The 25,321-nt window shown below is 44.4% G+C and overlaps 2 protein-coding genes across 3 annotated transcripts; both read right to left on the bottom strand.

Moving 5' to 3' along the window:
• Positions 1-7,936: 7,936 nt before the first annotated feature.
• On the bottom strand, positions 7,937-16,565 carry LOC105356707 (coiled-coil domain-containing protein 106-like). Of its 2 annotated transcripts, XM_011489092.3 has the most exons (7): positions 16,389-16,551; positions 14,277-14,413; positions 12,405-12,610; positions 12,136-12,336; positions 11,845-12,048; positions 10,741-11,524; positions 7,937-10,509 (listed from the first exon to the last, which is right to left on the bottom strand). In XM_011489092.3, the coding sequence occupies exons 3-6, from the start codon at positions 12,598-12,600 to the stop codon at positions 11,145-11,147; spliced, it is 981 nt and encodes a 326-aa protein (XP_011487394.1). In that variant the 5' UTR covers positions 12,601-12,610; positions 14,277-14,413; positions 16,389-16,551; the 3' UTR covers positions 7,937-10,509; positions 10,741-11,144. The 2 variants fall into 2 exon arrangements, with proteins under 2 accessions (XP_011487394.1, XP_011487392.1); XM_011489090.3 differs by lacking the exon at positions 14,277-14,413 and having other exon boundaries at positions 16,389-16,565.
• Positions 16,566-18,433: 1,868 nt separating this feature from the next.
• Positions 18,434-24,402, bottom strand: LOC101169498 (annexin A13). Its single transcript, XM_004081176.4, has 11 exons — positions 24,271-24,402; positions 23,553-23,628; positions 23,387-23,481; positions 23,140-23,310; positions 23,035-23,068; positions 21,886-21,965; positions 21,660-21,728; positions 21,484-21,585; positions 21,289-21,364; positions 21,064-21,176; positions 18,434-20,214 (listed from the first exon to the last, which is right to left on the bottom strand). The coding sequence occupies exons 1-11, from the start codon at positions 24,283-24,285 to the stop codon at positions 20,095-20,097; spliced, it is 951 nt and encodes a 316-aa protein (XP_004081224.1). The 5' UTR covers positions 24,286-24,402; the 3' UTR covers positions 18,434-20,094.
• Positions 24,403-25,321: the final 919 nt, after the last annotated feature.

Here is a 25,321-nt window from a genome sequence, read left to right on the forward strand (position 1 = left end):
CAGAGACGTGGCATTAACCACAGCCTGTGTGCGTATAATGAGCCTCACATGTACGCCGCAGCTCACAGGAACAACAAAAACACCCAAAAGTCTCAGGTTCAAACCCCGATTTCTATCATTTCACCTCTACCGATGATGAACAAGTCAAAGGCTCAACACCAAGTAGCTATAAAAACCAAACTTAAGAGCCCAAAACGATGGCGTCGCAACATCTAAAATCTTTAAATATCAGTGTTTTTCTTTACTGACCTGTGCTCCTTTTCCGCAGTCTTCATTAAAGACAGTAAAGACAAACCAACAGCCGGATAAAGCCCAGATTCACACAGACGCACACAGTTTCCATGCTGAGCCACTCCTTACATTTGCAAATAAGACATCCAAATGAAGAAGGCGGCTAAAGGTGGATCAGAAAAAGCTTCAGAAGCTTCATTCACACACGTCAAAAGTCATACTTACTCCTTCTGAACTGATTTACCATGATACCATTTGTAGCTTAGGAAAGCAAGAGCAGAATGGAATTCCTCTGTGGCCCAGACACATCTGTGCTCTGGGGTATGTCAAAAATAAGGAGAGCGCACCACAGCTCTTAGGCTAGAGTCATTCATTGAAGTCATTGGTTTGAGCACGTCCGGCAGCCGGCAGCAGATGAGTCTGATAGGGTCATAAATTAGCCAGAAGAAGACAAGCCAACAACAGGCGGCAGCAAGGAGCGAGTCCGGTGTAACCTGCCATGACCGCAGCCTCTCAGCATCATTTCGCAGTGTCCCATTACACAGACACCGCCAGAGAAAGAGCCGGCGAGAGGCCACAGGGCTGCTGTTTAACCCCGGCACACGCCGCCTCAGCACCCCGACGGGCTGCTGGAGCTGCCTCCACCACCACAATCAGTAAGGAGGTAAAAGCCTCCAAGTTACACCCCAGAGTTGACACAGTTAAAAAACTCAACCCCCAAGTTGACGACAATCGGTTTTAGCTGTGTTACCACAAACACAAAACAGCTAGAAATGGCTGTAACTTATTAAGTTCAGGAATGATTTTCAAAAAAATGTTTTCGATTCATTTTGTTGTGGTTGAGTGAAAATCTTTGAAGGCTGTCAGGTTTTCAAACGCAATCCCACCTTTCCTGAACCCTTTGAACATTTGATGAAGATGAAGCCACCAGAGCGCTGAAGGCCTCAACTCCTCATCTTCCCCTCTGTGATCTTCATTTTCAATAACTGTCTCTAGTGATGCTAATTACGCGCGGTGAGTTATGATTTGTCCTTCAAATCGTCTCATTTGTTTTCCATAATTACACCTCTGATTTGACAAAACTTCGGCCAATTATCAATCTCTGAGTGCGCGTACAGGAAAAGTGATTTCATGCAGCTCCGGTTTACTCTCTGCAGATTATTGATTCGGCGCAAAATGTCAAAAACTAATTGCTGATGCAGCCAAGCTGATCATTTGTCGTAAAGACTTCCAGATGGTGCTGTGATTGTTTTCCTGAACACTCGTCTGCATCATATATACCAGTTTCTAAACACGTCTCCGTTTAACACGTCGAGCTGAAAATGTTTATAAAAAACCAAATGACATTTCTGCAAAACCCTTTATAAGTCCCACTCTGAAGAAAATGGTGTCTGTGGCATTTTTCTGATGATGAATGTTAAAATTGCATTTCTGCGTTTTTCTTTATTAACATTTTTGTGAATCAGGAGCAGACGGACGAATGCCGTTTGAAAAAGATCGTGACGTAGAAAAGACTCTGGACGAGCCACGTGCTCCCTGCTCCGCTCCATCCTCGTAGACCAACAGATCCATGAACGTCTTTGTTTTTTCTCGTCTGAGCTGGAATCTGGATCTAAACGGCACGCCTGGATAGTTCCTATATTGCTCGCCGTTTTTGTTGCACCGTTAAAGGGACTGTAAGCTAGCAGGAGAGTGGGTAAACAAAGGAATGATGGGAAGTCAACAGTCCTGCCCACAATTAAGGTGAATTTGAGAAATTATCTCTTACAAAATTACAGTTTTTTTTGTCTAATAACAGCATAATGATCATTATTAACCACTGGGAAGGCTTTGGAGACAGATCAAAAGATGATCAGAGGGGGACCTTTAGGAGAATAAAATCAAATGTAGCTTCGCCTCTAACAAACTGGATTTGATCATAATAAATCAGCTGAACAGTAAACACTTGTCTTTTCTGATGTGTTCGATCCCGACCATCCAATGCCTCACCAACACGCTTTGGTCATCACTAAGGCCGGCTCCCTCAGGCTCATCCTACGGGCGTTGGCAACTGCACATCTCCAAGCTCATTTCCTGCTCTGCTGCTTTACAAATAGCTCCAGGAGCCTGAACCACGACTGCAGACGGGGATGCACTGATGGCTGTAATAGCCGTATGATTAGAGCAGACAAAGGTCCGCCTCAATCTGCGCTCTCCCCGCCTCACGATGCAGCCAATTTTTATCCCAGCAGTGTCAAATAAATCTTTACTTTGAAAGCTGGAGTCTGTGTTGTGGTCGTGTCTCCGGCAGGATAAGAGGCCAGGAGGAGGAAGGACACCAGAGTGAGACATTCCACTACCAATTTACTTTCTAAGATTACAATGGCTTTGTCGCAAAATTGCTTCAAGGTTAGGAGAAAGGCTTATTTAAAAAAATTCTTTTATCAAAGGACTTTTTGTTTTTCAATCCAAGCACGACAGTCAAAAAAAGGGTTTTAATCCTGTTGGAAGACCCACTTATGACCCATTTAAAGCCTATGACCCCTTTGAAAAGGTTCTGATTTGATGGCACATGGCTCCGCCCATCCTCCCGATAAAGTAGCCTTGAGCAGAAAAACGCCCCCCCCAACCATAATGTTTCCTCCACCATGCTTAACAGTGGGAAAGGTGTTCTTGGGGTCATTCAGGTGACGGGTTAGTAGGGAATCAAATACTTTTATCCCTCTATAAAATGCAATTAAAGTATAGAAATTTTTTAATCTTTTGATTTTCTCCCACTGTTCTAATGATCATAGGATGACAGACTGTCAAATTATTTTAAAATGGGCAAAATTAGTAAGGGATCAAATTATTACTTCCTCCACATTACAGCTCAAAAAGTAGAAATCATAAAGATAAATAATCCGAAATCCTGAAACCTGTGTTCACAAATTTCGATGAAAGAGTCAGGGTTTGTTTTATGTAGATTCCTGACGTCTTCAAGACATTTTCTATAGTCTGACACCTGAAAAACTACAAGAAATTGGTTGTAAAAAATCCCTTTTGATCATTGTTAGAAAGCTTAAAAAGACTATCATCAAGAATAGCTTCAGACACTGCTGTTATTTCCATGTTTCTCCTAAATCCTAGATGATCAAAGACATGCATGTCAGCATGTTGCTGCGACCCGGTTCTTCTGTTTCTGGTGGGACCTCGTCAGTCTGCAGGAACCCAGCAAAGATGATGTGTTGCATAAGCAGCTAAAAGGCTTAATTTTCTGACGGCTAACCTGCATCCTGCTCTGCAGGCGCCGAGCGTCCGTGAAGACTCATCTGCTTAGACTCCTGCAGCACTCAAATCTCTCACCTCATGACAGGACGGTTACACGATCCAGTAATCCTCGTCCTCTTCCTCACGCTCCTCGTTTCAGGATTTGGGGTTCAGGCTTTGACAGACTGTAAATGATGGTTTTCTTCAAAGGAATGATCATTGAGATCAGAGAGGAGGAAGCCATAGATTACATCCAAGTCAAAAATGTAAAAAATACTAATTTGACATCTTAAGACAATTATGATTCTAAACTTAAGGCCATTGTTTGTATATTTTACAGAGTGCATTGACAGTAAAGCAGTTCTGATCCTCTCTGTGTGGGATCAATATCAACCCCAGGGTCAGGAGGGATCAGAGATCCCTTCAAGGAGATTTAAGGAGGCACGCTCCGATCGTTGCCACAGATCAGCGAGTCCCTCCGTCTGTGAGGACTGATTGAATCAGGCTGCTGATGAGGCTTTTGTGCCAAAGGCGCGTGGCGTGAATACCTGACAGGCCTGCGACTGGCGTCAATGACTGGCTGCCATTGTGGCGGGGCGCTGGGCCGTGACCGTCCCAGCTGTGTTACGTGGGCTGTCATGAGCCAGTGAGGCCCGAGCAGTTGATAGAAAGATCATTAGGCTATTATCTCCGCGCCTGCATACATGCGTGGGGCTCCGCGGCGCCGGCCCACCCTGCAGCTTCACACTTCTGCATTTTTATTCGGTCCCCCTCCACTGTCTGAATCTTCTAACTGACCCTCCAAAGGCAAAGTTGCTTTCAGCTGCAAGTTCTCCTCACGAGATTCAATAGAACTATGGGATCGCATTAATGTGTTGTGTGATGTAAAAGGTGATGATTTTTTAAAATTCTAAGCATAAAATAAGGTGAGGAAAAATTCCTGTGATGATCTGCATATGTTAAAACCAATGAGTTCTGTCGCTAGAGGAGACATCACGTGGTTCTTCATGGGAGGAGACTACCGCCATCTTGGTGAGGTCAAGTTAATGCTGCAGTGCATGCATGTGAACACATTTTTTACAAAATGCAACTTCATTGTGCGGGTTTCAACTGCAAAAAACAGAGAAGTTAGTCCATGAAGGAGGAAGGCATAACATTTCACAGGTAGGTACTACAAATCTTTTTCTTTTAATGTTGCAGGGGCTTCAGAACACATGTTGACATGCATGATGCTGCAGGGCTATTATCAACATGCTGCATGATGTACGTATTATTTGCTGTTGACATAAATGTAAACTTTATTGTGTTAGACCTATATACAGTATACTAGGACTAGGCTTATAGTAACATAGATTTATACATTTCTGACTCAGTGACTGAACTTTTCTTGCAGGTTGGATTCAGACTTAAGGAGAAAGTGGGCCTTAGCAAAAAAAAAAAAGAGCTAACCCAGATGGATCACTGTGGTACCAACTAGCAATACAGTCTGGCTATGTTCAAAACATTTTGTAGAAATACATTTTGATAAGAGGCAGACTGTTCGCTTGAAACCCAGAACCATAGCATCTGTTTTAAACCAAATAGATCACTTACATGAATCAGTAAATCTATTGTTAACTTTTGGACTTTTTGTTGACTTAATATTTATTTATTATTTAACATTGTTATTATCATTTATTTACTTATTTATTTATTAGTTATATTGACTTATTGTTGGGCTTTTCTATGTAATTTAAATTACATGTCAAAGATGTCTTAAACTTCTCCATGTTTAAAAATATTTTTAAAAGTTCTTTGTAATATCTTTTTATTTGTAGGAAGTCCTGCAACTATGTATTTTTCATTAAAGTTTGAACTTTTAAGGCTGACTGTTTCTCTTATTTAACAACAAATGATGTATATACATATATATATATACATATATATATACATAATATTTATCTATATTTATATGTATAAACATATATAAATGATATAAAAGCTACTTAGATGCCACTAAAAGCATTGTCATGTGGGCTCCGCCGCCGTTGGCGGGCGTCGCGCTCCGCCACCCCCGTTGGCGGGCGACCGCCACCACAGTTGGCGGGCGTCGCGCTCCGCCGCCACAGTTGGCGGGCGTCGCGCTCCGCCGCCGCCGGTTGGCGGGCGTCGCGCTCCGCCGCCACCGTTGGCGGGCGACCGCCACCACCGTTGGCGGGCGTCGCGCTCCGCCGCCACCGTTGGCGGGCGTCGCGCTCCGCCTCCGCCGGTTGGCGGGCGTCGCGCTCCGCCGCCGCCGGTTGGCGGGCGTCGCGCTCCGCCGCCGCCGGTTGGCGGGCGTCGCGCTCCGCCGCCGCCGGTTGGCGGGCGTCGCGCTCCGCCGCCGTTGGCGGGCGTGTCTCCTCTAGCGACATCACTCATTGGTTAAAACTACCAGAGCGGAATGGGGGGGGCGCCTCACTGAAACAGGGGGCTTCTTACACCGCAATGAAATCAAGGTCCTTTTGTTTTCCACGTACAATTGTGAGCGGCCCGGTGGGGTAGTGGTTAGCACTCTCACCTCACAGAAAGATCCCGGTCCTGGTTTTTGGAGTTTGCAGGTTCTCCTCATGGCTTTTCTCCCACATTCCAAAAACATGCTCCATAGGTTCATGTTGGTTCTGAATGGTCCCTTTGGTTCAGTGGTCTGTCTCTGTGGGGCCCCCCGATGGATCACGACCTGCTCTGGGTGAACCCCGCCGTCTCCCAACAGTAGCTGGGAGTAGCGGCTCCAGGTAATTGATGGATGGACAAAGGCAAGTTCTTCCTTTTTCTACTGATTACAAATTGATTGGGGTCAAACTTTCAGAGGTCATTGACTTTGGTCAAAAGCCTTCATGAAGTGGAAAAACTGCAAATAACTACATTTTCTTAATCGAAAAAAATGTAGAAAGGTAAAAGGCGTCGCTCACTTTGGAACAGTGTTGTGTGAACAAACCAGTGGTTACATTACAACGATGCTGGCAGACCCCCACGCCCACCCACCCACCCACCTTGATGGCAGCACAATGCTGCCAGCAGATGATTTATGGCAGCCTGTGAGGAAACCATAAATGCAGCTTTGAGTCACTTCATTGCACTGAAACTCGAGGGAATGTTGTCCTAACAGATACGTATTGTTTTGAATAATGAATACACAACAAAGTGACACAACATGACGACAAACCTTTACAAAACCCTAATCCAAGTTTTGGGAGTAGATCACAGCTGTACAGCAGTTTCCCAGTAAAACACGGATGCTAATAAATTAGCTTTGAAGGCTAAAATACGGATCACTGCTTTCATACTAATCATTGAAGAGGTTTTGCAGAGCAGTGCAGGCGCCGTGGAAAAACTACAATACTGCACTGGATTCTGGGAAAGTGTTTTTAAACTAGGAATTCCTTCACTATAAAGCGCATTCAACACTTTTTCTGGGGTGTCCGCATCGACGATTGCAAAATCCAGTGCCCTGAAAATTTCCCAGAAGTCTAGTGTGAATACAGACCACAATGCATCTTGTTTGAACGATTATTCATGTAAAACAAGAATCTTAATTTTGAAGCTTTTTCCCCCATAATTTAATACATGTATAAAGAAAGTTAACCTTTTTTTCATTTAAATCGTTGTGAATCAGAAGCAGATAAAGCAAAAAGAATAGAAACCATGCTGGATGAGCCTCAGGCTCCCTGCTCCAAGCTCTCAGTAATGGGGAGGGGAAGGGGGGCGGCGTTGCTGTGCCAACAGTCCCGCCCACCACTCAGAGGTGAATTTATCATGAACTCCTGCTGCTCTGCAGAAACTGTGTCCTCGAAGACGACCCAGGCTTTAGAATTTAGTCTAAAAACGTCATAACCTGAATTAAAAGACGACTGAGGACGCTTTGAAAATAGATGAGAAGATCCTCAAAGGGGGATGATAATGGTTCCATTTGTTTGAGCCTAAACTATGGAATCGAACATAAAAGACGGTTACAAGAAGAATTGATTAACGCTGCGGCTGGGAAAAAAGACCACTTATTCTTTTTTGGTCGAAATACTGAGAAATGCAGTTTGAATCTGAATTTTTTTACATACATGTCCTCCATCGTCAGAAATGCTATGAGAACATGTTAAAAAATACTCAAAACACTATTTTCATTAGAGTGGGTCTTCAGGAAAAACAAAAAAGGCCTGTTTTTCACAAAAAACACAAGAAACCTCAGAGAAGCTTCTCCTTAAACACATCGTCAGGGAGACTAGGGGATCCAGAGAACCGGATCAGGACGACACCGAGTCAGCAAACCACAGACTGCAGCTCAAGAACCCTCAGGAGAGGAACTACGATGGAAGTAAAAAATAGACCAATACAAGCTTAAAATCCAGTTCTGAAGGAAAACCTTTGGATTAAAGATCAACGTTAATTATTCCAGAAATCTTCTTGTATTACTTTTAAAGATGACTGTAAAACTCTACTTAAAAAATCATTTTCCAAACACAAATTAGCTTTTTGGGGGGCTTTTATTCTCGTTTCCTCGCACGCTTTTGTGCCTGAAGGAAAATGAGGAGCCCTGGTTAGATGCTGCTATAAGAAAAGACCATGAAAGACTGAACGTGTTCCCGCCTCCATGTTTGTAGTTCTTTGGAGTTTTCCTGCAGTAACCAGATGTCCGTGACCCACCACCAGGTCTGCAGCCGGATCCGGTGTGTTTGAGCAGAAGAAAGGGCGGCCGTTTGAGTCCACAGCGTGACGAAGGCGGCGAAGGCGTCACAGCCTGGTCGCCTCGATGACGTAAAGACCCTCATGGTTTGTTGTCAGCAGAAGACGGCGTGCGTCACTGCCGAGAAGCACTGGAGGGTGGGGCTCCTTTGTGTGCGCCCAGACTCGCTGTCAGCTGCCGGCGCACCGTGACTCACATGTGCCGACCGACCGCCGCCATCTTTGTTTTAGCAGGAACGAAGTGACAGCGGCTTCGCGCCCTGCAGCCGACCACGGCGAGCCGGCGCTTTACAGGATCCTGCTGGCTGACTCTTCCAGTGTAACCCCCCCCCCCCGCGCTCTTAAGCTTGCAGGACTATCATCCAGCAGCCCCCAATAAATTCTTATCAGCAGCAGCCAGATGGAGCGCAGCAGCAACTCAGACGTGTGGATGTGGCGGCAGAGGAGCTGCGTGGTTTCAGATTAGCATCTCTGCTGGTTTTGTTAGCAGACTCATAATGAGGAGGAGAGCTTCTGCGCCTGAAGGCAAACGCTTCTGCCAAAAGTCTTTCACCAACCTTTCCTCAAAGCCCCCCCCACGTCTGTGGGTTGGCCCTCCAGACAGACGTCAGGTTTTTCTGTTGACCTCCGGAGCCTCCAACCACCACCAATGCTGTGTGGGGTCACGGCGTGCCGAACCTGGACTGGACCAGGACTTCCAGATGACCCTTGTAGAGCGGGTGACCACCACCTACTGTATGTGAGAACTGGAGCGAGTGAAGCTACGTTCACACTTCCAAGTCCGCGTCCTCACGCGTTACGTACTTCCGCGTTCAAAACTCTCACGTCCATGCGTGGCTACGCGAGTTCTTACGACCGTTTTTTCAGGCTCTATGTACAAAACGCGCATCCACTGAACACGCGTTTAAACCAGTTTCAAGTTTGACCAATCAGGGAATTGGATTTTGTAGCGATTTATGGATGGCGTCCCTTTAATTCATGGAAGTGAACTGCCGTTTATGTCCGACTGGAATCTTAGGACACAAAGTCTTTCGTATCGGAATCGGACTGTGAAGGAAAAGGCCTGGAGCGAGATGAACCAGATTGACACCGCTTCGACATTTCACACCAAGGCTTTTCCAACTGTACTAGAAAACAGTGTAGCTTCAGCGTGACGTCATCTATAGAAAATAGTTTACCCCCTGAAGTCAATCCAGTCGCCAGTTTTGAGAAGTAAACGCCGCCATGTTGGAGCCAGACGACGTCAGTAAGCAGCGATTGGTCAGAGTCTATGGCGGTTTCTATGGCAACCACTCTATCCAATCAGGAGGGAAGTTGTTGTAAGGCCACACCCCTACCACTTGAAAGCGGAATCAGGAGAACCCGCCAAAGGTTTTGAATGTTGGATGCGGGGGCCAGCAGGCTCCACCTACTTTTACACAGGCATCTGATTGGTCAGTTTATGACTTGAATAACTCTCACTATGATAGAATGAGCTGTTTATTTCTCTATAGAGGTCTGTGGGATTTTGCCTTCTTGGAGTCAGAAACAGTCTACTTCCTTTTTTGGAATGCCGGGGGAGAACATCCATCCGTGTTTTTCCATTTTCCTATAGCAAAGTGGGCTCGTATCCCTGTTTTGGGGTTTTCTGACATTTAACAATCTTGTTGTTCATGTTTACATTGAACTAAGAGTAAAGGATTAAAATAACTCCTAATTTCACAATCTTCCAGCAGCTGTTTCTCCACACGGGCCAGTCGGAGCTCCAGTCCTTCCTAATCCCTCACCAAAGTTCGCTCACTTTGAACACATTTACTTGCTTCATTAAGGCTGTGATTGGTGGTTATTACGAGCCGCTCGGCGCCAGAACAGTCCAGCTGCTCTTTTTGTCAAGGTCAGGAAAAACAAAGGTGGGCCGGGAGGAGGCGGAGGGAGTTCTGAGCCTCATCGGTGACGTGGCACCTGCAGCCAGAAAAAGGCACAAAATGGAGTCCCAGCTGGCCTCACAGCGCAGCCAAAAGAGCGGAGGGAGGAGGGGAAGCAGCTTCAGGCTCCATTAGGCCCCCTTCCCGGTCTCCGTGAGCTGCACCACGCCGACTCATTACCACCAAATTCTGCGCTTCCACCCCTGAGGGTCTGCAGCTGCACCGCGCCGACCGGCGAGGCCTGAGCGGGAATGAAGCTTCCAGAACACCTCGTACCTCACAATCAGCGTTTCTGCGGAAAACCATTCAACCTGGACGTGGGGGTAGAGGTGGTGGGGGGCAGAAGGGACATGCCTCAGGAGATTGGAAATGGAAGGTCGGGACGGCGAGCAGACCAGCGTGCGCCCGTCCCTCTCCTACCGCCAGCACCACACTTCCTCCTCAGCTTGAGCTGAAAAGACGAAACAAAGAAGAAGAAGGAATGATGAGAAATGACTGAATGAGTTCATAACACAGAGGGGTGGGGGGCGGAGGAGACAGGCAGCGTGGGATTGAGACTGACAGTCTTGGGCAAAGAGAAACCGCACGGGAGCAGACCTCGTAATGACTCGGCACGAGCCATTTGTCACTCTGGGAGAACAGAAAAGAGCGGGAAACGGTGACGCGTCGCACTGACACTTACCATCAGGCCAGGACGGGTCTCCATCCGAAAAGGGAAGCCCTTCCAGGACGCGGCGGCCTCCGTGGGGAGAGTTTCTCAAAGATTTTCTTCATTTACACAACAGAAAACATCTCATTTGTTGGTTTAGCAGTTTATAGTTCAGCAGATCACTTGGGAGCGCAAAAAAGTCACTGAATAGGTCTAACAAATACCCCCCCCCCCCCCCCCCCCCACCTCTAGCAGTTTAAAATAAAATGGCAAATGGTTTGGGCTTGTTTCAGATTTAGGTGGTGCTGCCATCTAGTGGGCGTTTCTACTCCTACACAAATTAAAATGTTAAAAAAGATTTTTTTTACAGATAGAAATGTGCATTTTCAGAAAAGAGCAGAGGAGTCCTTTCCAAACAATGTCATTCCATTGTTCTATCAACCTATCAAAATGCTGTCTGCCCCGCCCCCTAGTGACTGCAGGTGAGAATGCAGCGCCCTGGACCTTTTCCCAGAGATGGGCAGAAGCTCGCCGTTGGCTTTCATCTGCTCTATTTTCCTGGAGAGTTCGGCGTCGCTGTCGATGACCAGCGTGCACCTTTGGGCGTAGCTGACCAGAGTCTCTTCTCCCTGGCGAAACATCCCCACCAGGGGAACCATGTCTTTGCCGGCCAGGTGGAGCTCGGCGATGGATGCCGTGTTGGCGATGGTGTTGCGGTCGATTCCCAGATGGCGGAAGGCTTCGCTCATGCTCTTCTTCTTGACGAAGGCGGAGAGGACTTGTTTGTAGCGATGGATGACGTACTGGACGCCGGTGGCTGAAAAAAAGCAGCAGAGAACGTTATTTAATCTTTAAAAATGTAGTTTTTCTGGTTATATTGTCTTCTTTAACACCTTTATTTTCTTTTTTAAAGAAGCAGATTTTTAATTTGGACTGCAGAAGAACTTCAGATGAAAGGTTAGGAACTGATCTGACCTGTTCATCTTGTGGTTCCTAAAGTATGTTTTTCTAGAATGGTTCAGCATTTGCTTGAACAGACGAGCAGCACGTTTACTGGATTTGTTTGTTTTTGAAATAGTAAACTCTGGGAAGGGTTTTGATTTTTATGTGCAGTTCGTTCCTCTTCCTGGCGTTCACCTCTCTTCCTGCTGTAGTCTTTGCTCCTCTTCTTCTTCTTGTCCTTGTGGTGCCTCTTCCTCCGGTGGTCGCTGGAGGCCGCGGACACTTGGGAAGACTCGGACTCCTCTGAGCTGCTGCCGTCGCTGCTGGAGGACCTGGAGGAGGCCCGTTCCCGTTTCCGGGACTTGTTCTCCGGATGCGGCGCCCTGCTGGGTTTGGGGGCTGGGGGGGGGGGGGACACACACACACACAGTGGTATTCAGGATCAGGCGGATTGGCGGCATCTCCGGTTTTGCCGCAGTAGCTGACCTTCCATCGCCGGCGTGAAGGTGGGCACGCCGCGGTTGCTCGTGAGGTTCTCGATTTGGCTGCGCAGGAACTTGCGGTCCTGCATCAGGTCCTCCACCTGCCTCTCCAGCGCGGCGATGCGCTCCTGTTTGCTCTCCAGCATGCACTGCAGCTTGGTGATGGTCAGCAGCACCCTCGGCGGGAGGCCTTCGCCGTGCGAGGCTGCGGGAGGACAGACACGTCACAACGGCGCAGAGAAGACGGCGTGCCGCGGCCTCGGCGGCGCTCACCGGACGCGGCGCTGCTGGGGGTGTTGTCCTGCACGGCGTCGGAGGGGAAGCTCTCCCACTTGATGACGCGCAGCTCGTCCTGCTCCTGCTTCAGCCAGGACGGCGAGCCCAGCCGCTCCTTGGTCCTCACCGAGCTCGAGTCGATCTCCACGCACGGCGAGTACGCCGACGGCTCCTGCTGCCACACGGACGACATCTCTGCACACCTGAGCGGGGATGACAGATCAATCAACCAGCTCCATCTCTCAGATTCTTTCACACTAAAAGTCCCACCGTCTTTTGTGCCATTTCCAACGCGTTCCTAGTTCATTTATATCACTTTTTCATACGAAATGTGTTCGTCTGCTCCTGATTCACAGCGATTTGAATGAAGAGAAACTCAGAAAGGCAAATTTCAATCTTAATTTCCTTCCTCCATGTCCTCCATCATTAGAATAATGTCACAGGAAGACGGCAAAAAACACAATTTTCATTTGGATTGCAACAGAAGATGCAGTTAAAAATGAACCACCAAGATGGTCAGAAACAGACGGAAAGAAAAAAGTTTCATTAAACAAAATCTGCTGTTGGGAAACAAGAAAAAACATCTCAAATTTCAAAATAAAAGCAGAATGTCCAACAGCAGAATTTAGCAGATATTTGGCTTAAATTGATGGAAAACATGCAAATAGATGGTCTAGCACTCTGTTTTGAGGTTGATAATGTATTTTCACTGAGGAAACTTTATTTTGAAGGAGGCCACTGGACTCCAGGAAAGTCCTGAGGGAACCCTAAACTGATAAACTCTGGATTTTGTTCAACTTGACTCAACATTAACCTTCAGTTGTCGTCATTTTCAAACGTTCAACCACTGCATGAAAAACTTCATCAGGAACTACGAGTAAAATTAAATTGAGAGTTTTTGATATTTATTAAATAAGTAGTTGATAAAATAAAACCTCCAGATCTGACATGGCAGTTTCTGCTCATTATGGAATAAATAAACACGAGAGTTCATTTATTGTCTCCTTCAGATCAGATTGGATTATTATCACTTTGGAAGTGAACAAATGGATGGAATCACTGCTGAGTTGGTCGTATGACTGAACGTCTCAGGCTTGGTGGAACCATCAAAGCTGCTGCTAGAACCTCACACCAGGTTGGAACAAAGAACCGTGTCCACGCTGACCTCCACAAACGCATCTATGTTAACGTTTAGCCAAACACATTTTTACGTCGCGTGAAAAAAAAAAAACCAAAGACAAGGAAGACGAGACATCGGGGTGTGGGCTAATGTGCGGTTTCCAAGGCAACCACTGTTTCCACTTGACCGAGGAGAGCTGATGTCCTCCATCGCATCGGCGGCGTGGACAAGAGTTCATCTCATCTCGTCATTTAACAGTTATGACTTTTGTCTCGTAAATTCTGTGACTTTAAGGTGGTCATTTAAAAAAAAAAAAAAGTTCTCCATCGCAGCTCCGGGACATCATTTAATTTTTATTTGTTTCTTTTTCTTTTTTTACAAAGAAGTACCTTCCACTTGTTTACATAGTAAATCTGTGATGCACAACAGTCATATTACCAGATATTCTTTAAAAGTGTTCTAATAATAATAATAATATTAATAATAATGAATTGAACGTTTGTTTTTTCTTCAGTGTTAAATGATTCAGGGAATAAAGTGAACTCCAACAGACAGTGGGAGAACTGGCTTTCCATCTTCAATCTAAAGTAAACCTGCTGAGAAACTTTCCAGAAGTACAATTTTTATTTTATCTATTTTTACTAAAAGTTCCTTGAGTCACTCAGCACAAAGGAAGCAGCTTCAATCATCAAAACATTTCATGAAAAGTGCCTCAAAGTGGCAGAAACAGGTCTTCCAGGTCAGCGTACCTGCTGGTCCTTTAGGACGGCCTTCTTCCACAGTAATGCATGTTTTCCTGAGACTAAACCAGCCGCCGCTCAGACCTGAGGCTTTCCCCGACTGCCGTCCACAAACGCAGCTGCTGCCGAGCTTCAGCTCTCCACACCTGTTCAGGTGAGACGGCTTTTTCGTGACTGATTAATGCCGTTAACGGTAAAGAATGCTTTATTTTCCAACCATGGCAGAGAGGAGTGATCCAACCTTTGTACTCAATAGCACAAAGATAATAAAGACCGACGTCATTCATTAAGCCGCTCATGCCCGAGGCGTCCACCGTTATGAGCCACGGCGTCCAGCATCAACAGAAAACGACGAGTCATGATAAGAATCTGAGCTTTTTAAATTCACTTTGACGTGTTTTTCTTTTTTAGGGTTCATGTTTTCCATGTTCTGCTTTAGTTGGGTTAAAGGCTGCAGGATTTACGTCGAACCACTCCAAGGTTCTGGTCGTGAGCAACGCGAAGGACTTTGAGAAGTGTTTGATCACGGACGTCTGAACCAACGTGCAATAATAAATCAAAGAGTCGAATATAATTTCAAGAAATGAGACGCCTGGGATCTGCTCCAAAAGTCGGAAGTGACCCTGGTTTTCAGCAGAGTTCTGACCTGCAGACAACTTGACCTCAACTTTCAGCGCCGCTGATATCAGCTGAAGGACCTGAATCTACTGTCTGCAGACATAAACGCGAAGAGAATATAAACTCTGTTAAACCAGAAGAACGGCTGTTAATCAGCAGAAGATGGAAAACAAACCTTTTATTTCACAGCATTACCCGATTATAACAATAGAAAAAAAGCTTAATCAATTATTAAAGTTGCTTAAATTGATTGATTTCTAATGATATTACTTCACTTGCTCCAAAAAGTGAAAAACTGATTCATGATTTTTCCTAATGAACCATAATTTGCACCTATTTTTAACTTTTGATACTTGATCAATTGATGCTATGAAGATTTTTGAAACAATGTTTTGTCTATTTTACTTTTTAATCATATTCAGGATTTTTCTAATGAACATAATCTGCATATATTCAGTTTTATGTCTAATTATCCTCAGTTTGATACGTCAATACCTGATGATTGTAATGTTTTTGTGTATTATTCTTATTTGATTTCAAATCTAAATCAAATGAACATGGTAGGAAGAGTAGAACCTGCTCCGGAGGCCAAGGAGGATAGATGTCTGGATGCATGTGAAGCTGTGAGGTCAAAGGTCAGGAAAGGCTGAGATTGATTAACGGCGTCTACAAGAACTCAGCTGTTCCGCTGAAGTCCAGAAACTCTTGAGGCGAACAGTAACGCATGTTTTCCTAGAAGGAGAATCTGCAGGGTTGAATGCTGTGTTGCTGAATGAAAATGAAACTTAAAGGGTAACAATTGGCGAGCTTCTGCACCAAGGATTCCCCATTTATTTCAATGGAGACAGAAATCCTGGAATATCTGGTAAAGTTCAAGGATTTAAAAGACCAAAAGTCATAGCTGGAAAAAGATGAAAGAGCGGAACACTTGAATAGTTGAATAATTAGAATAGCTGAAAAATTGTAGGCACCAAAAAAAAATGGAGGAAGATGCTAGAAGAGAGAAAGAGAACCAGGAAAACAATGATTTATAGCATTCAACCAATAAACTGCACCAATGATAACAAGAAGCTAAAAGTCTAGATGTTTTTTGTCAGTGTGGAGCTCCACAAACATCATGTCAGGTCTCTGGAAGAACCAGACATCTTTGTTTACCTTTTACCTGAAGCGTTTCTGACACACCTGGATTCAAACCGGAGCAGAAATCTGTGTTTACGTCCCCAAATCAGCAGAGAGAAACTGCTGACTCATCAAAGCGGAGAAGCACGCTTTTACATCTAACACAGGTTCGAACCCTCTTTCTAGACCTGACGCACAGTCCGCGACCCGTCTACTGTTTGTATTAGCGTCACATCACAGGTTCAAACCCCCTCCCCGGGAAATCGAATCTACAACGAGAGCGGTTTTCATTTCTGTGGGTTTATTAGCTCAAGATGGATGCTAACGACAAGCGGTTACCAGCAGAACCGGATGAAAAGGACGGACAGAGAGTGAAATCAGCACCTCCGGGGGAGTCCAGCGGCGGTTCGGCGGCTCTGCCTCCTTCAGGTGGACTCTCCGGTCGACGGAAACGCCGAGTTTCTTAGCAGAACCAGCGGAGACGAGCGGAAAAATGCCGCTAACATGCTTCTCTGGGAGAGGGGCGGAGCCACGTAGCACAGCGGCGCTGCCTTCATGGGCTGCATGGAAATTTGAAACCCATTACAATAACAGTTATTCGACTGGTTTTCATGGTTAGAAGGAAGAAACTATTAATAATTTTACATTTTAAATAAACCAATTTACAATGAATTTGTTCAGTCTAAAAAGTATATTGTATTCTTCTAACTTAAACAAATTATGTTATATCTTCTTATAACATAAATTTGTGGGATGATTTAATCCTGCATGAATCTTAAACTTATCATGACGGACTAAATCAAACTCATAAAGGACTGGGGAGGAGCTTAAATTTCCGAGTTGCTGAGAAGGCAACAAGGTAGCGGTATTATTAAAGGGGCGTGTCCGTCTAAGACTCCTCCTCCCATCACAAGAAAACACGAAACAAAAAATGTTTCCTGAAATGATCCTGATATCATTTCAGGCATTAAAGACAGCAGAATAAACACTTAAACTTCAGAGTAATTTTCTTTATTAAAACTTGAAAAACATTTTAATGGTGGTCGTAAGATTCAACATTTGTTAAAACAAAAAAGGAAGAGAAATAAAGAAAAGGCTAAAAAAAGAAAAGAGTTCAAATATGTTTATATAAACCATTAAAATAAACGAAAGAAAGATGAAAAAGGCAAACATGTTTATATATAGATATGTCAAACCTAGGTAAAGACCCACTGCAGTAAAAAATTGTGTTTTTGATATGTTCTTTTGGCATTTCTCTGATGATGGAAGACATTTATAAAGAAAATTAAGCTCAAAATTACATTTGTTTATTTCTTTATGTGAATCAGGAGCAGAGGTCGTATTTGAGATGAAGAAAATAGATTAAAAGATGATCGGAGTGGAATTTTATGGTCATAAATAACTAAAATAAAGAAATGTGTGTTTATGCCTGCTTTTTCTTATCTTCCATGATTTTTGTTTTTGTTCTGTTTTTTTGCCTAAAATAAACCAATCAACAGAAACAGATGAGAAAAGATTTTTCGAAGCATAAAAACGGCCGTAGCCAGTATTTCTGAAAGTTCCTCCAGGTAAGCGGAACGTCATATCATGTTCTTGCTGAACCAGAAGATGCAAAGCTGCATCTAGAAGCAGCGATTTCTTCAGGAACTCGGGATGGTTATGACACACTTCCTGTTTGAGGCTGGTTTGCAAAATAAAAGCTGGAAGCTGGAGCCAGGTCAGTTCATCAAGTGACCAGCAGGTGGTTTGTTCCATTAACAAGTTGGCAAAATGAAAGTAAAATGTTACACTTAATAAAAGCAGAAATAGACAGAAGTCAGGTGTGATATAAACATCTATATCAGGGGTGTCAAACTCATTGTCACCAAGGGCCACATCTGCATAGCAGCTGTCCTCAAAGGGCCAGATATAACTTATACATGTAACTAAATGTTATGAAAAATAAACGTAACTACTCCTAAATGTTAAACAACTAATTTATGTATTTGTAGTAACTTTTGAAAGGGACAATTACAGTTGCATAGAAAACATGTTTGCTTGTTCCTCTAACATAAATCCTTTTCAATTAGATTCTGTCAGGTTAGATTATATGGACAGTGTTTAAGTCCTGATGTATAGTTGCCCAATCTGATATTTCAAGTCAGATTCCCCCTAGATATGAATAAATACACACCAATTTTTATTTTTTTATTTTAAGAAATCAAAAACTTTTATGCTTTCGGGGGCCACATAAAATGACATGGGGGGCCACATTTGGCCCCCGGGCCTTGAGTTTGACATGTGTGATCTATATTTTATAAAAAAAATAATGAACCACTACGTATTTGTTCCTTCAGAGATCAAGGTTTGTGATTCTTATGTGACTATAGAACCCTCAACTCTGCTTTATAATGGTTGGACACATCCAGGACAAACACTGAAACATTAAAAACTTTTTTCAGGTTTTAATATTAAAAGCATGATGCAACTACCAACTTTACAAGAAGTTGGGTTAGAAATCTTTAATATATTTTGGCTACAGACAGTAAAGTATCTGCTGCTATACTGAGAAACAACATTACATGTGGAAAAACTACGGTGTTATTTTTAATTATAATAGACACGCTACTGAAGACACTCAACTCCCCCAATATTTATATTAATTTACTCTGTTAGTCATTAAATACAATGTGTGGAAAATAAAACGTGAGCAGTACTTTGACTTAGTAGTACAGAATAGTTATAGTAAAATAGTTTGATTGACAGGAAACAGGAAATGCCTCAGAGCGATCAGCTGTGAATTCATCGACCTTTGCACATCCTTCATGACACCGACTCTCAGACCTTCAATCCAGACTTACAAACTCTGCAGAAACTCCAAGTGGGGGTTTGCATAATTCATGACCACGGCGTGGAAGAGCAGCAGCATAAAGAACGATGACATCACAGAAATTAAGACGACCCTCTTCAGGTCCTGGTGAAGCTACGGCGTCACGCCGACCTAACGGAGCGGATCGGTGTGACGTTAATGGGTCCCCCCTGAACGCATCGCACGGCCGAAAACTGGTTCAGACCTGAATCTACGTGGAAACGGAGAAACGTCGAGGTTCTTTACGTGAAAAGTTCACAGATTGAACCACGTTAAAACCACGGAAGGAGGACGACTAAACCACGCAAAGAACACCTAAACCGAGTATTGCGGTGTTTATATGCAGTTCATTAGTGTCTTGTGTATCATATATGTCATTTGAACGTGATATGACCGCCGTATACGTGACATAAAAGTTATACATCGGTGCTTCACGCGTGAAACGTCAGTTAGACAAACATGGAACGGCCGTGGAAAGACACAAATCACACACAATTAGGTAAGATTGACGTAATAATTGCGGATAAACTATGAAAAGTATGCATAACATGCGGAATTCCCAACCGAGGAACCGTAAATCACGCATGGATCACGAAAAACTGAAATTTCCTACGTGGAAAAAAAATGCACAAAGTTAACTTTGGCGGAACGCAAACAATCCGGCCGACTGCGGCATGCTGGGACATTTTTACTGGAGTGGGAGGGGCTTAGCACACCTGAACAATCCCAACGATAAAGTGTCTTTATTGGAAAAATCTGGACCGATGAAAATTATTTATAGGGTTTTGAGATGATCTCAGTTATAAATGGACACTTTGTACAGAAACTGGAGGGAAGTTAAACCAATAAAATTCTAAATTGTTTTCTAAAAATTTACTGCAGATCTAAAAAGAGTTAAAAATTCAAAAAGTTACTCAGAACTTCCTACGTTTATATGAACAAACTGTAGTTCATGCAGACGTGTAAAAGAATCAGTTTAGAGTCCTAAAAAGGAGGGAAGCTGACCGTCCACCACCCTGACAGGTGACAATGGACTGAACCAACCACAACTCAGGGGGGGGGTCTTCTCTAGGAGTGTCCGTAAAACCCTACAGGTGATCAAGCCCCACCTACACCCACCTCTAGCCACGCCTCTACCTACAGGAAAGTGCTAAATTAAAAAGGTCACTTATTTATTTTTAATCTTTAACCTTTTCCATGTGAAAAGCGTCACCGGCCCCCCCTCCACCCCCCCTTCTGCTCTCAGTGGCAGATGGCCAGCAGGAGGCGCTTGAAGTCGCCGCCGCACTCGTCCCGCAGCGCGTCTTTCAGCGACACGTCGTACTTTTCCAGGTACATGTCCTTGATGGTCTCCAGGTCAAACTGTGGGGAAAAAGAACAAACTTCGGGATCCCGTTTCGTCCCATAAACGCCACAGGTGCCCCCCCCCGCCTGAACGCCTCCGCTAAGCCTTGAATCCCACGCAGGAAGCAGCTGACTTACGATAACTGCGCCAACGATTGAAGAGTTACGGTTGGTCAAAGACGTGTCAATACTAGAACGAAAACATCTGATGTTTTCAAAGAGGACATAATTATTCCGTCCGCAGCAAGAAATGAATCAAACTCTACTCGACAAACCTCATATCAATGTGTCATGTAGGGTGTGAGTTCAAATATGTCTATTTATGATTAAGAACAATCATATAAAATAAAGTATATCGTCTTTTTCCTTTGTTTTTATACATTAAGTGGCTTAAACTTGCAAAACAAAGTATATTTACCCAGAAAAATGTGGTTTAACTTGGATGAAAACTGTGTTTTTGGTGTTTTTAACAACTTATAAACAAAAACAAGAAAATTAATCTTATAATTGCATTTCTGAGGATTTCTAAATGCAAATTGTTGTGAATCAGGAGCGGATAAAAAGAAAATTACGAATGAAAAAGAGCTTAGTTGTGATGTAGAAACTATGCTGGCTGGACCCACAGCCTCCCTGCTCCAAGCTCTGAGCAGTGGGCAGGAGAATGGGGGCGGGGCTTCTACAACTGCAGAAACTATGTCCTTTTTTAGCCTTTGGCGAAAAACAGCATTGAGACGAACGTAGATGTAATCTGCGTTTTATTGAGGTGAAGGTTTAATCTGTGTAAACATTCTAGGAATGAATAGCAGCTTTCATGCTAAAACGCAAAGGATGCTTTAGGCCCCTCCCCCTCATGTCTGACAGGGTTACCTCGGAGCGACACACGATGATGCGCGTCAGCGTGTCCTCGTCGGTGCCCACTCCTTTCATGGCGTCGTGCAACCGCCTGGCGAAGAAGAGCTGCGGGTTTTTGGCGACCCTCACTGCAGGAGAAGAAGAACAACCGTCTTCACGCGGACTTGGGAAACCCGACCCCGGACCCCGGGGTCGCACGCCGCCGTCCCCGCTCTGATGAGATACTTAGATCTTCCTCACCCAGAGCGGTGTAGCATCTCTTCAGGGTTCCAGTCGTCTCGTTGTCGATGGCGTCCAGGATTTCAGTTCCAGAGAGCTGCAGAAGAAGACATCAGCATCTGAGGAGGTCCGGTTGCGCCCGTCATTCCTGCAGACTCTCTGGTAATCGACACGACCAGGCGCTCTCGTGTTCAGACAGGGACTGCACAAACACACCTGCTCGTATATCTTGAACGTAGCTTGAAGCTGCAGGTAGTTCCGGGTGGCCAGGATGTAGCTGAAGGTGGATTCGTCCGTCCCAAAGCGGCCCTCTCCAGCCTGCGCATTCCCGCGTTTGCACACGTCTCAGTTTCCGCATCATCACCAGGTTTCCCCTCAAATCCAAACCGTACCTCAAACAGAGCCGTGGCATCCTGCTCCGCCAGGTCCTCGTCCACCAGGTAGCTCTCGTCCCTGTTGCCCTGGAGGAAGAGGAGCGCCTCAGTTCCGCCGCAGCAACACGACCCGGCCTCGGCTGAGGTCATGAGGCCACGGCGAGCGTGAAAGTGAGCTGAGCGAAAGTGAGCTCAGTTTCAGTGCAGCGGCTCGCTTCCACCCGACACACTCAAGGCCACTGACCTGCAGGAGAAGGGTGAGGAGGTTCCTGACGTCGCCGCTGGTGTCTCCTTCGATGTCCGCCTCCAGGTCGCGTTCATGCACTGCGGGACAGAAGAGCGATTAGCATTTCCTTTCATCTGCGCCTCCTCTGGACTTATCAGGACGCTTCCTGGAAAGTTATCTCCGCTAGAAAGTTTGACATCAATGATTAAAGGAGGTTTCCTGGTTCGACCTGCTTCCCTCGTGACCCGGATTAAACCATGAACTCCTCCGTATGTTCAAGTCAGACTCCATGGTAGCCTGCATGATACCTGCAGCTATTTATGTCTATCTACTGTTGGGAGTCATTATGTCGAGAAGACAGCAGCATTTTCCAATCTAACCTGTAGATTTGATATTTTCATGTACCGTAAATTTTTTGGTCTTTTTTTCTGTTTTTTTGTATTGCGGAAAATTAATCAAAATAAATCAAATCAATAAATAAATAAAAAAAGTAATACCAGCAAGCCTGAAGGGATGTTTGTTAAGAGCATGAGGTTCGTTTGGACGTCTAAAGTCTTTTAACTATAGTTTACTTTTGTTAGTTGTTGTATTTTGCAATTCTTCTTCTTATTATTTTTTTTAACTTTTCAACCAAATTGTTTCCATCTGGAGTAAAACAATTAGAGTTTATGCATTTTAAAGACTATAAAAGTATGGGATTTCAAAATAAAAGCAGTAAGAAACTTGTAGAAGTCGTATATTTTCAACACTATAACTACAGAAACAATATTTTAATCAAAACTAATAAGAAAATATGATTTTATTAGTCCTATAAGATGATAATTCAGTCTTAATTTGGTTTTAATAACATTTGTCACAGAATCCAATTATCAGAATTATCAAGGATGGTATCATGAAACCCTTTGGTCCATTTTTCCTCTTAACTCTTGATCATCATTTGTTCTATAATTAGTTGATGTTTTTTCAATTCCGTTACGTCAGAAGTCACGTGGTCGCGATGACTCGCTGCATTTCCTGCGTCGGTCATGGGAAGTGAGGCCGGATGGGCCGTGAACAAACAGAGTGTGACTGTGGGCGGAGCTACAGAGGATGCATGAGTCATCGCTCCATCAGTAATGACTGATGAGCTTCACAACATCTGAAGAACAAGCTTCAAAGCTGGCTCACCCTGAAAGTAAGTTTCCTTAAACATGGCGATGTCCTGTGGGGGAGAAAGAAGAAGGTCAGACTTGGGGAGCGCGCAGACGGGGATGGGCGTGCTCGACGGCGTACAGCGTTGGTCGCCGTGCAGAGGATCTCCACCAGGACGTCCTCGTCCGTGCCCGGGCCTTTCATGGCCTTCCTCAGCTCCTTCACGGCGTAAACCACGGGCGGGTCCAGCATGGCGAGGATGGCCTTCTCAAAGTTTCCAGACAGTTCTTTCTTTAGGACGTCCACCAGCTCCTGCAGCCAAACGATAACACCTTAGGACGCCGTCCCAACGCCGTCCGGAGCCTTGAGAGCAAAGAGCAGCACTCACATCGTCGTACTTCTCAAAGTACGCGTGTTTTATCTCCTGACGCTGAGCCCAGCTGCGGTTCGCCAGAACGTCTATGATGGCCTGCTCGTCGGTTCCTGTCGACATAAAGACAAGACTCCTGAGAGCACGCTCCCCACGCGGCGGCGGCCTCTGGGTGGAGACTCACCGAGGCCTTTGCAGGCCTTTCGGATGGCCTTGATGTCCGCCACCACGTCAAAGTCCTCAGCGGGAAAAACTGTGGGCTGGAGAGACAAAGCAGCTGACAGTCCGCCGCTCACACGGCTTTCATTACGCCCACTGACAGCATGAAGGGCGGGGGCGACTGTGCCTCAGGGGCCAGAGGTCCCCATCAGGGTCACAAAGATGAGGTCAATGAAGAAACAGGATCGATTTGACAGGAAATAAGTAAAAACAAAAGCAGCAGCATGGAGACTTTGTTTTCTCAACATTTCACTGGCATTTAAATGTTCAGTCTTCTTAAGAAAGGCGGAGTTCAGAGGACAAATATTTAAAAAATACATTTATATTTTTTAAATCTTTTAGGATTTTATTTTGAAAGAAAAAAAGCGTTATAAGCCCCTCCCCCCGTTCCCATAAATCCCTCTGTCGGGGTAACGGGGCTGTAATGAATTCCACTCAGTCTCTTCTATGTAAAATGTAAAATGTAAAACTAAACACAAGTCTATTAAATATCCTAATTTATTCATCTTCCTTCCACAAAATGAAATTCACAACGACGAAAGAATGAAAAGTCGGAAAAAATGAACAAACACCGACGTTTCCCGAAACGGGAGCGGAAAAAATGATCAGAGTGAGACGTCGCGCTTCTGATTTGGAGAACTCACGCTTAGATGTGGATTGTGGGTTTAAAGGAGGACTCTCACCTGGCAGTTTCCCATCTTCAGGCGCGTCCTCGGCGGCGGCAGTGTGCGGGATGAATGGAGGGGCAGGGTTTGCGGGAAAATGGCTCCTCTGCGGGGTAAAGTGCGGAGGCCGAAGGAGGACGAGACTACTGACCGTGACGTCACGGGGGGCCGTTAACCATTTCAAGTCATCTGAGAATGTCATTTCTGTGCCAAAAACTACTGGAGGTGTTTTGTTCCTTACAGTATTTGGAGAAAAGTCTGGAGTGTGACTCAAAAATGTATGATAAATATTAAGATTAAAGAAGTTTCTTTTAACCCTTGTGCTATCCTATGGGGTCAAGATGACCCGATCCTTACTTTGACGTGTTCTCCCTACCATGACAAAGGTGGATAAAGGTGGAAAGATTTCATGTAATCCATGGACACCAGTGAAGATCACAAATCATTGAAGAAAAAAGGTTCAGAGCACTGTCTAGTGGGTCTAGATGACCCAACCCCCAATGTTAAAGTGCCTAGGATAGCACAAGGGTTAAAAGAAAGCCCAAATTTTACCCCACCAATCAATTCATGCTGAGATACATGAAAACAATTGATCCTGACTTTACCTTCTGTAAAGAAAACTCACAAACAATTAACCATCTTTTTTGGATTGTACTGAAAGTAGACTTGTTTGAAAAAAAGTGTTTACATTATATCAAAGAACATATTCCCCCCAACTTCAGCCTGAAATTTGAACATATCATTTTTGGCTTTTAAGTAAAAATGTGGACTCAAGTAAAAAAAATCTCCTAATTAATCTTATCATTATATTTGGCTAATTTTATATCCATAAATGCAAATTCTCATCTTCTCTTTTCTTCCCCATATTAATAAAACAAATTGAAACACTGTACTATTTCTAAAAGCCTTAATCAGAAAGCTGTATGTTTGTATGAATGTTTTTGTGTCAAATGCATGTTCTATGTATGCTCCCCTGGGATATTTGAATTTTATTTTGTAAAATTGTGTTTTGTACTGTATGAATGATGAATCAATGAATGTGCTTCCATTTTGTGCAATAAAAAAAAAA

Source organism: Oryzias latipes, chromosome 20, assembly GCF_002234675.1.
Source record: "Oryzias latipes chromosome 20, ASM223467v1".
Taxonomy (NCBI): domain Eukaryota; kingdom Metazoa; phylum Chordata; class Actinopteri; order Beloniformes; family Adrianichthyidae; genus Oryzias; species Oryzias latipes.